At 42.6% G+C, this 12,624-nt stretch overlaps 1 protein-coding gene across 1 annotated transcript in view; it reads right to left on the bottom strand.

Annotated features, from left to right (window-relative positions):
* The window catches only part of BBOX1 (gamma-butyrobetaine hydroxylase 1), a 97,094-nt gene that overhangs the window by 1,408 nt on the left and 83,062 nt on the right, over positions 1-12,624 (bottom strand). Inside the window, exon 7 of the mRNA XM_069965770.1 lies at positions 10,462-10,628. Coding sequence (XP_069821871.1) covers positions 10,462-10,628 — 167 coding nt within the window. The remainder of the gene's footprint in view (positions 1-10,461; positions 10,629-12,624) is intronic.

Genomic DNA, 12,624 nt, shown 5'->3' with positions numbered 1-12,624 from the left:
GTTTTTTAGATTGTACAACCCACATAGTTGAGATCGCATTTTGTGCATTCGATCATGTATAGTACATATTGACTGTTACAATTAATGAACTCAGAGATGTTGTACTCTTCAGTTTTATTACTGTTCATATATTGTTTGGTTTTCTTGGCGTATCTGCACACACTGCATCTCGATACTCCGTACTGAAAAAAACCTTTTGTTATATCCTGGGACCCTTCCATATCACCATTTTTCAGCATGCTCGGAGACAACAGGTCTTTCAAGGATTTGCCACGTCGAGATACACACCTGTATCCTCCCTCTATGATCTGCGATAAGATCGCATCCTGTCTTAAGATTGGGAGGTTCTTTTTTAGGCTATGTTCACGCAACGTATAGAGACCGGCCGTTCCGTGCAGCACCAGCCGGACGATCTTTGGGCTGCAGGGTCCTGATGCTGGCGCATCAGCACGCGCCTGCTTCAGAACCTCCCATAGCACACAGTGGAGCAAGCGTCCGGAGCCGCTCGCTTCACTGTGTGAACTGACAGAGTTTCCTACGCCCGCAATTCACTGAATTGCGGCCGCAGAAAACTGACATGTCAGTTCTTTGCGGCCCCGTGCAGGATCCCGGCCGGAGCATATACGATGTGTATACGCTTCGGCCGGGATCCCATAGAAGCAGAGGCAATGTGCACACACGTGTAAAGTACGGCCGTTGTTGCCAATAGCAACAATTGCCGTACTTTTACATAGTGTGAACATAGCCTTAACATATTTTTAATTAGGTGAAATTGTGGCGAATACTGCATGGAAAATGTTACAATTGAGGATTGTGCTTTTTTTCATCCTGTTGTTTTTTATCTTTTTCCTTTAGGAGAACATCTCTATTCTTTTTTCTTGTTATTTTGTATGCCCTTCTCAGTGTTTAATTGTTGTAACCCCTCTCTTCCAAGTGCTCCACTGTTTTTTGTAGTTGTGTTTCACAATCTGTTGTGTCTGAACATGTTCTTATTACCCGGGTGTATTCCCCAACAGGGATGGCTTTCATTGTGTGTTTTGGGTGACTGCTCCTGGCATATAAGGTTGTATCTCCATCCGTAGGTTTTCGGTACAGGGAAGTGTGTACTCTGTTGGTTGTTTTACACCCCCTCAGCCAAATGTCCAAAAAAGCAATATATTCCTTCTGCCAATTGTGTGTGAAGGACAAGTTATTATTATTGCAATTAATGTATATAGTGAAATTCTTAGCCTCCTCCTCGCTTCCTGACCAGCAAATAGCAAATCATCAATAAATCTGCCATACCATTTAATATGGTGAAGGTAGGGATTTTCCACATTGAGGCTATGTTCACACTACGGGGGTAGTAACGGGGTAGTAACTACAGCCTTAGTTTTGCGGGGTGGAACATAACCTTATTTTCAATGGGATCCCGGCTGGAGCGTACACACATTGTATACGCTCCGGCCGGGATCTATATTCAGTGAATTCCGGCCGCAGAAAGCCCTGTCAGTTCACACAGTGAAGCGAGCGGCTCCGTCTGCTTGCTTCACTGTGGGCTATGGGAAGCTCTGATGCGGGCGCGTGCTGATGCGCCCGCATCAGAGCTCTGCGGTAGGAAAATCATCCATCACCCAAAAGAAAAAAACAGCCATACAAGAATTGCAAAAAAATCTGAATATATCAATAAAAAGGGCGGATAAGGGTGGCAAAACCGTGATCCTGGACACAGAGATGTATTGTCAATCTATATATGATATTTTGGGAGACAAAGACATCTACTGTAAACTTTCGAGGGATCCAACTAAAGTGTTTCAGGAAAAATTAAAAAAACTTGTACAAGGAGGTGTAGAGCTGGGGATTTTTAATGAAAAACAAAAGGATTACCAAAAATCCACAAGGGGGTTGTGCCCCCTCCCTTGCGCCCAATCATAGCAGGAATTGGTTCTCTGAATGAGAGGATGTGCAAGTGGCTAGATGAACTCTTACAACCCTTAGCAAAGCGAGTACCTGGTTAACTCAAAGATAGCGGTGCAGTACTAAGGACATTCCAAAATTTTGAGTGGACGGATAATGATAGCTAGCTAAGCTGCAATGTGACTACCTTATACCCCTCCATTCCCCATGACCAGGCCATTGCAGCCCTTGCACATCATCTATACTGGTACAGTGCCTACAGTTGTGAATTGAGGGAATTCATTTTGTTAATAACCAATTTTTTGCAAAAACATAATTTTTTTTTATATTCCAGGGTGAGTTTTTTCTCCAAAAGAGGGGAGCTCCAATGGGAGCGAAATTTTCACCAACTTTAGCCTGGTGGGAGGAGAGGTACATCTTCAGGCTATATTCAAACAGCGTAAATTAACGGCCATTGTTTTCACCCGGCCGGACACGTACGCCTGAAACTACGGCCGTAGAAATACGAGCATACGGGCTAGTCGTGAAACTACGGCAATTGTTTAAATTTGCTTACTAGCATGTTTCTAAGCGGGCTGACACAGGTCATTTACTTTAAATACTGCGCCCAGCCCGAGAAACCACTCAGAACATTTTTTACATTAAAATCAAGTTTAATTCGGCAGATACATGTATAAGTTTTACGTTCGCGGCCGCATTGAAATCCACGGCCGTTGTTGGAGCATTACCGGCCATAAATTGACATGTTCATTTTTCACGGGGCCGTATAAACAACGGCCTTTGTCTGATACGTAGTGTGCATTGTACGACTGTAGTTAGTATATATTGCAGCCAAGTTTATAAACCTCAAAACAACGGCAGGAGTTTTGCCGCGAGGACTACGGCTGTTGTTTTACGTAGTGTGAACATAGCCTCAATGTGGAAAATCCCTACCTTCACCATATTAAATGGTATGGCAGATTTATTGATGATTTGCTATTTGCTGGTCAGGAAGCGAGGAGGAGGCTAAGAATTTCACTATATACATTAATTGCAATAATAATAACTTGTCCTTCACACACAATTGGCAGAAGGAATATATTGCTTTTTTGGACATTTGGCTGAGGGGGTGTAAAACAACCAACAGAGTACACACTTCCCTGTACCGAAAACCTACGGATGGAGATACAACCTTATATGCCAGGAGCAGTCACCCAAAACACACAATGAAAGCCATCCCTGTTGGGGAATACACCCGGGTAATAAGAACATGTTCAGACACAACAAACAGCGGAGCACTTAAAAGAGAGGGGTTACAACAATATAACACTGAGAAGGGCATACAAAATAACAAGAAAAAAGAATAGAGATGTTTTCCTAAAGGAAAAAGATAAAAAACAACAGGATGAAAAAACGCACAATCCTCAATTGTAACATTTTCCACGTAGTATTCGCCACAATTTCACCTAATTAATGAGAACCAATCACGGTCAAAAACCCAAAAAATTTTTTTTCCTTATTGGATGTATATTATAATTTTAAGAATATTTGTAAATAGAATCAATCATTTTTATTGCCACGTTTTTTAATTATACATCTTCATAGATAGACTTAGGGAGAGATTACCTTTGATAATAGGGACAGTGATTTTTAGGTGATTGGTTCTCTTTAACCCTTAGGCGACCCTGGATGTACCTGTACATCCAGGGCCGCCTACGTGTGTTCAGAGCGGGGCCGTGCTACAGCCGCGGTCCCGGGTGCCGCATGTAGCCCAGGACCACGGTTATTAAAGCGACTCTGTACCTACAATCTGACCCCTTCAAACCACGTGTACCTTCAGATAGCTGCTTTTAATCCAAGATCTGTCCTGGGGTCTGTTTGGCAGGGGATGCATTATTGTCATAAAAACAACTTTTAATCCAGCAGCGCTGTGTCTAAAGGCCGGGGCTTACATTTGTATATGCATTAGGCTGGCACACCCTCTCTGTCCTTCCTCCCAACCCTCCTCATCATTAGGAATACTCCAGGCAGATTGCTTACTATTCCCCACCTGTGGCAGCCCGGCACATGGGCTGGATCGTTAATACACCTGTGCAAAGCTCAAACAGCAGTAAATGTTCCTGGATCATTCCTAATGATGAGGAAGGTGGGGAGGAAGGACAGATAGGTGGTGCCAGCCTAATGCATATACAAATGTAAGCCCCGGCCGTTAGACACAGCGCTGCCGGATTAAAAGTTGTTTTTAGGACAATAACTGCATCCCCTGCCGAACAGACCCCAGGACAGATCTTGGATTAAAAGCAGCTATTCGAAGGTACAAGTGGTTTGGGGGGGGGGGGGACAGATTGTGGGTACAGAGTCGCTTTAAATCCTTGAAAGACATGTTGTCTCCGAGCATGCTGAAAAATGGTGATATGGAAGGGTCTCAGGATATAACAAAAGGTTTTTTTCAGTGCGGAGTATCGAGATGCAGTGTGTGCAGATACGCCAAAAAGCAAACAAACAATATATGAACAGTAATAAAACTGAAGAGTACAACATCTCTGAGTTCATTAATTTCAACAGTCAATTAGAGATGAGTGGACCGGTTCGGCCGGTATGGGATCTGGTTCGGATTTTTCCAAAAGTCCAAATCCGGTCGGATGGTCAGCAGGGATCTTGCACTAGCCCACCCCCTGTGTGACGTCGGTATTGCTTTAAGACGAGCGGTCACATGACCGCACCATGCAGTCTGCACAGAGAGAGGAAGGAGTCTGTTACTGCACACAGCTCGTCAGTGACAAAACGCTGCTGCTGCTGCTGTACACTGCTGTACTGACTACTGAGAAGATATTTACAAAAGCAAAGAACACAAGATTATTAGGAAAGCGGAGAGGAGAAACATATACTGATTGAGAGAGAAAAAAAGAGAGGGTGAAAGATAGATAGATTAGGCATAGGAGAGCAAAGGGTGCACAGAAGAAAAACGTGCTCTACAGATATACATGTACTATACTGTCTCCCTTGTGAGAGTGTATATGACATAGTTGTTATCCTGAAGCACAAATATATACCTTGTGCATTTGTGGAGAATAAAACTCTAAAAAAAGGTCTCTACAGATATATAAGTACTATACTGTCTCCCTTATGAGAGTGTATATGACATAGGTGTTATCCTGTGGCACAAATATACCTCGTGCATTTGTGGAGAATAAAACTCTAATAAAAGGTCTCTACCGATATATAAGTACTATACTGTCTCCCTTGTGAGAGTGTATATGACATAGGTGTTATCCTGAGGCACAAATATACCTCGTGCATTTGTGGAGAATAAAACTATAAAAAAAGGTCTCTACAGATATTCCAAGTACAATAGTTGGCTCCTTGTGAGAGTGTATATGACATACGTGTTCTCCTAAGACACAAATATACCTGCCCTTGCCTCCATGTTGGCTAATGCTGGGCCTTAACTGGCATCCATGTTAACAACTGCTGTGCCTGCCCTTGCCTCCTTGTTAGCTAATGCTGGGCCTTAACTGGCATTCATGTTAACTACTGCTGTGCCTACCCTTGCCTCCTTGTTGTCCACTGCTGGGCCTTAACTGGCATCCATGTTGACTACTGCTGTGCCTGCCCTTGCCTCCACGTTGGCTACTGCTGCTCCTGCCTGGCCTCCATGTTGGCTACTGCTGCTCCTGCTTAACCTCCATGTTGACTACTGTTGCTCCTGCCTGGCCTCCATGTTGGCTACTGCTGCTCCTGCCTGTTATTGCCCCAATCCTACTCCACACTGACGAGGGGCAAATACCCCGAAACGGCTGTCTGTGGATGGAGGCCTGCCTTGGCAAGCCCTTGTCATGATAGCAATACTCGTATCTTGAGTTGGACATTGACAAAAAGGGGCCACCCTGGTATTTCCCTATTTGTGTTCCAATACTCGCAACCGAGTGGGACTTAGGGGGCTATTTATCAGGGTGGTGTGGTGCTCTCCCCATCATGGAGGCACCCCGTGGCAACAGGCTAGAGATATCTGGCTATCCAGTGTTTTGAGACTCGCAACCGAGACTCCACGGACTCTTGTTTTGCATATTTAAATTTTTGGGGGCATCAGTGGAGACTCTTGATTGAGTACTTCATTGGAGTTTTTTCACTGTTCTCCTTGAGTTCAGTGATTACTGTGTTTTGTTGTTTAAAAAAGTTAAAAAAAACCCTGCGGGGTGGAGACTGGAGGGGAAAATTATTACATGCAGAAGCAGAACATATTTTAGGTTGAAAACTCGTTATCCACACGGATTGAACTATAAAAATGACTTGTTATACCATTATTCATATTTGTCCATGTTAGCAGACATGACTTGTACATTTATATAGCCATATAACTAATGGAGTATAATTTATGCTGTATTTGCACACATATGCCTAGATGTGTTTTGTATGCACCATTGATCATGCAACATTTCCTTATCATGTGATTCCATTGTTGCACAAACAGGTGTGAGACATGATGGGTAAGTGGGAGGATTTCTTTTAAATGCATGTTGTGAGAAGTATGGTTAACCCCGGATCATTAGGAGGGGTTAACATGAAGGAATGGGCAGCAAGGGAAGGGTTAATAGTGAAAGGTTTGAAGAAATTACCTCAGGAGCTAGTAGGTGAGGACTGGGGAGTTAAAGAGAACCAATCACCTGAAATTAACTGTCCCTATAATAAAAGATTCTCTGTCCCTACGTCTATTCCTGAAGATACAGACTGCCTGTGCAGTCTGTATCTTATGCTTTTACCTAATCCAGTATAGCGGAGAAGTAAGGCCGGGGGCGGCCATCTTGATGACGTCACAGTGGTGCGTTCCAACGCTGGAACGCAAGGGACGTAATCAAGATGGCGTCCGGCTTTACTGCACCGCTACAGAGGAGTAGGTAAAGTATAAGATACAGACTGCAAAGGCAGTCTGTATCTTCATGAAGTTTATTTCTGAAGATACAGACTGCCTGTGCAGTCTGTATCTTATACTTTACCCACTCCTCTGTAGCGGTGCAGTAAAGCCGGGCGCCATGGTTACGTCCCTTGCGTTCCAGCGCTGGAACGCACCACTGACGTCATCAAGATGGCCGCCCCCGGCCTTACTGCTCCGCTCCGCTATACAGCTATAGGTAAAAGAATAAGATACAGACTGCACAGGCAGTCTGTATCTTCAGGAATAGACTAATAGGCCCAGTTAGGATATTCATACACAGCGATCTCGCGCTGTATAGCGCGGGAACACTGTGTACTTACAGAGCGGTGGCAAAGGCTCATGGGAGCCCTTCCTGCCGCTCGGCATGCCGGGAGCTTCCTGTCGCGCGCCGGCTCTTTTCAAAAGAGCCGTCGCGAGACACGAAAAGAAAATAGGTATATTGCGAAAACGCGGCCCTAAAAGTAATTAATTCAAATTACAAATATTAATAAAATAACAATTTTAATCTAATTATCGAAAAAAAAATTTTTAATTTCCGCCCATGATTGGTTCTCTTTAAGTATCCAATAGCAGGCTGGTATCTCAGGGAGCTACACTCTGCCTCACATGTGTATGCTGGCTTGGGATTGGTGGCTTTAAGGGAGCTTCTGATTGGTTAAGAGGCAACCTATAGAAAGAGTGTATCTGGGGCTTTAGGATAAAGTTTGCCTCAGGGGGACATGTAGGGATTGGAGGAGACACAGGGAGGGGGCGTGGTCAGAGCTTATTTAGGAGTTGGCACAGGGAATTTTCTGTCACTTTGACCACGCTGTGGAAGATTTAAGAGAGAAGAATAAGTAGCTGCGAACCGCCCCCCCCCCCCCTCTGGTCTTGTATCGCTTATGTATGTTTAGTTTCTTTTCCTGTGGGGTAAAGCCGTTCTAATAAAGAAAAGGGCTTTCAAATATATATATATATATATATATATATATATATATATATATATATATATATATTTATTTGTTTATGACATGGTTGAATGTATGGTCTGAGCTGGAAGAGCTAGACTATTGATGTGTGTTGATATATTTATGAATTTAAGTATCTATGGGTTTTTAAAATGTGTCTATTTTAAAGAATTTTAATAAATTAAGTTAATACCAATTGTTTGGTTTATTATTTGATCATAGTAAGTTTTAGCGTATTATAAAGGGTTACAATTAGTATGCTCTATTCCTTCATGGAGCACACCATGATTAAACACTGAGAGTGCGAAAAGCGTAGGTGCAGTTCTCCCATGGGGAGTAAAAGTCTTTTAACCAAGATGAAATAAAGGACTGCTTTTAATCGTTTACAATTTTTGGTTGGAGTGCTGGAAAAAAAACCTCTCTTCCGATATGTAATTGTTGGATAACATTGTCTAGCCCACGCTTGGGAATCTGTGCACCCTCCCTCTCCATACCTCAGGTCCATAGGAAAAGACAATCACATGAGGTGAGCCGTTCATATTCACTATATTCACTTTATTCAATGGCAAAACACCATTCAGGGGCATAGCAGGGGGGGTCAGCTGCCCCAGGCGCAGAGCTAGGGTAGGGGCGCGAGCCTCCCTGCACACACCCACTGCCTCTGCTCTGCCTGTTCTACATCAGCAAGTGCTGGTGTTACTGGCAAGGCAAGAGCAGGGCCCAAGCACTTGGGGGGGCGGTTGATGTGGAGTCATTGCTCCAGATTGCAGTCCCTGTCACACATGACAGATAGACTCTGCTGTGCAGACCAGAAGCGACCCTCCTTCACCTCCTGAACCTCCTCATACATAGGCTCCCTTATACACAGCCTACTGCACTATATTCTAGCTCTGTGTCAGGACACAGAAGGAGGGGAGACTGTCTGCAGCTGTGAGCTCTGGGCAGGTCCTGGAGCTGAAGATTTCATTATGTGGACCCTCCCATCAGAAAAGGTATGTCTATATGTGTGTACAAAAAGTATATATGTATGTACTGCATTGTGCATGTGTGTCTACTATGTACTGTATGTATATATGTATGTATGTATCTGTTCTATGTGTATTGTCCATATGTGTGTACGGTATGCATATATGTGTTTTTGTGCTCTGTGGGGTAGTGCACTGATTGGCTGAGCAGGACACCAGGGAGATAGCAGCCTGAGAAGCAGGCAGGAGCTGTGTTGCTACTTATGCTGTGTTAGGGTTAAATGAAATGGGCACAACCAACACAACCAATAACTAAGGGCGGGCAGGGCTTGGGGGGAGGGGGGAGCAAAACTGAATGTTTGTACGGGTGCAAGAAAGGCTAGCTAGGCCTCTGATACCATCTATACATACTGTCCCGTCTAGAGGGCTCTCCACCAAGGATGTGGGGAATTTATCTGAGGAAGATAGATGGTGGTATACATGCACAGAGTTCTCTTGATATTACCCAGCACCTATCCTCTGGGAACTGGGGACAGTTAAATGAAAATAAAAATTTAAAACTTAGCCTTGAAAAGGTTACTGCCAATTTATCACACAGACACGTCAAATGTTTGGTCCTTTTTTACATGGGAAAATTACTAAGGACAGACATACCTACAAATGTTCATTTGGCTAAATCTGTCAGTGTATATATATATATATATTTATATATATATATATATATATATATATATATATATATATATATATATAAAAAGTCTTGTAGGTTTTTCATCTGATGAAGCCAATGTCATTGTTGGAAAAGGTCTGCAGTTTCCAAGTTAGTGAGAGAAAATCTGGATCAAACTTGTAAACAGTTCCAGATTAGTAAACAGCACAGATCAGAACTGGCAGCTCAAGACACTATTGTAGAGATGAATTTAATAAAACATTTTAAGGCTTTTATATAAAGCTTGTATTCTGTTTACAAGCTGAGTTTAAAACAATTTCTGCTTCTGTAAATGGTCCGTTGTCAAAACATGGTCCTATATTATATATTTGATAGGTATTGAGTTGGGATTATAAAATCTAAATAATTTCTCAGTAATGTAAATCTAGAGTTTTAGGGTGTGTTCAGGTTTTCAATTGCAATTATTGAGTTCAAGGCCAGGAACAGATCATGTAAGTCTAGGACTATGCAGGGAATCCAAGTTGTGTGACCAGGAACTATGTTGCACTGTCTGTCACACTGCCTGCTCGCGTGAATCCATCACTCATACAGATACAGCCATCAATAACATCATCCCTGACATGATACAGTGCTGGTTTATCGCATGAAGGAGATCAATGCATCTTATCTATACAAATTCCGCTATTCATGACACTACAGTGAAACTAAAGAAACTAGGAACTCCAAACCAACCTGTTAGCTTGCTGTCAACTGCTTACTGCCTATGACAGTAAGCATATACAATACTGGTAAGGTAAATATGTTTTTTTTTTTTTTTTATTTTAACTTTTTTCTTGCTTTTTACAGGAAAAAGACTTCTACTTCAGGATAAAAAGATTTTTTAAAATTTTATTAAATGGTTAAGGAGGGGTCTTGGGAGCTATTTCAATAAAAAAAAATTAAACTCTTGTACTTGTGTGTGTTTTTTCTTACTTACATAAGGCTTAGTAATGGTGGCTGTAGACGACATCCATTACTAAACTGGGGCTTAGTAGTAATTGTGCTGAGTATAACATGAATCATTTCACTGACCTGGTTTCATTTGGTAACAAAACATATTTTCTGGCTGATTCATCAAATTGACAAACTCCTTCAAGGCAGAGTAAAACGGTTGCACCTTTTCAGCGGGTATATTGAGAATGGAGTCCCGTGTGGCATTATTGAAGTTAATTCGTAGAAGATCACCATTAGAGTCTAGTCTGAAATGAAACAGAAATATAACAGTTTAAAAAAAACATTTAAAGGTGGCCATCCTGTGTGTGTCTCATTATCACTTAGGATGCAGAGAGCATCCATCCGTCTCTCTTGACATCCAGTTTCTTTCATCTTTATATATTTTTTTTTTTTGGGGGGGGGGGGGGGGGCGTTGAGAGGGTTTTCAATTCAATGTTTTTGAATATCTTTTTGCAATTTTTGTTTGACTTGTGTTAGGGTAGAGGGACCACTCGGGGCAAGTGTTAGTTTAAAGTTAGGAAGGGATATTATAAGATTTTACAGACCAGCCTTTTTCGCCTCCAAGTTTCTGAACCTGTTTTTATTATTCTTTATCTCCAGCTGTCATAATATATATATATATATATTTACAAGAGGTTACAGGATAAAGACTTTTATACTGTAAGTGACATTAGGGGGGATTTATCAAGGCTGGCATACTCGTACACCAGTCTTAAATTAGTCCCAGCCCCCTTTTTGCTGTCCGAGTTCACTAAGAGGTGCGCATCTCTTAGTGAATCCGACTGGCTGTGTGTCCGATCCTATGCCCGTAATACCAAATCTACACCTGCTTCCAGTACAGGCGTAAATCATGATAATTGAGGCACAGGAGTAGGCCACGCCTTCTTCCCCCTACGTCCCCCCCCGCCTGCCCATCAGGCGAGCAAGGGATATAACAGACGTACATCAAGGAGAAAGGGCGAATCGGCACCTTCTCCCTGGTAAATGCCCCTGCTCCAACTTTGATAAATGTCCTCCTTAGCCTATCCTGTGAGCTAGCTTGGTCTATGAGGTGGACTACAGTTATCTGCTGATTTGTGCAGTGATTTATGGACTGCTCTTTAAATGACTGCTCAATGGACTCACAATAATAAAACAGTAACTATGATGCACACTCCCTCAAAAACAAATTAAAGTGCAGTATTCAAATTTCACCAGTCACAAAAGGAGGGATTGCTCGACGGTACGTTACCAACTCACTCAGAAAGTTACTGCCCCGTTTGGTCCTAACAGCCGACTCACTCACTTAAAAGAGTAAGCCTTTTAGTAGGTCTTAAGGCAGCCAGTCTCTAAATAACTGCTGGTCTTACCAACTATTGACTGGGACTGCCACTATCCACACTGGCTCCCAAACAATGGCTCCCAAACTTTCCACCAGCTCCTTCACAGCTTCTGAAGAGCACCTCAGAATCCTGCCTTCTACTTGCATTGTCCTTGAATGCTACATGCTCAAACTCAAATTGACTCTGTACCCACAATCTGACCCCCTTAAACCACTTGTACCTTCAGATAGCTGCTTTTAATCCAAGATCTGTGCTGTGGTCCGTTTGGCAGGTGATGCAGTTATTGTAATAAAAAACAACTTTTAAACTGGCAGCCCTGTGTCCAACGGCCATGGCTTACATTGTGTATGCATTAGGCTGGCACAACCTCTCTGTCCCTCCTCCCCGCCCTCCTCATCATTAGGAATGCTCCAGGCAGATTGTGTACTATTCATCAGCTGTGTCAGCCCGGCACATGGGCTGGGTCGTTAAGGCACCTGTGTAGTTTTCACTGCAGAGGAATAGGAAAAATGGTGAAGAGGGTGGGGAGGGTGGGCCTAATGCATACATAAAATAAGCCACGGCCAAAGGGCATGAGGCTGCCAGTTTTAAGTTGTTTTTTTTATGACAATAGCTGCATCACCTGCTGAACGGACCCCAGGACAGATCTTGGATTAAAAGATTTGAAAAGAGCAGATATCTCAGTGTTATTTTTATTTTCTGTTCTGTGTTCTCTTAAAGTCTTTTATAGTCTGTTCATGGCTTTAGCTTAAAAAAAAAAATAAAAAAAAAATCTGTCAGATAATTTGTTGGTGTAATGTGACTCACACTTATTGGTGTTTAGTTGAAAGCCATGTAACCAAGCCTGTTACATGTCACCATTCCTTACAATTTCCATTTCTTATATTACAATCTTTCAATATAATACGTGTGTTATGTC

The sequence above is a fragment of the Dendropsophus ebraccatus genome, chromosome 4, assembly GCF_027789765.1.
Source record: "Dendropsophus ebraccatus isolate aDenEbr1 chromosome 4, aDenEbr1.pat, whole genome shotgun sequence".
NCBI lineage: Eukaryota > Metazoa > Chordata > Amphibia > Anura > Hylidae > Dendropsophus > Dendropsophus ebraccatus.
Note: the sequence above shows the minus strand (reverse complement) of the source record. Positions and strands in the feature narration are given on the sequence as shown.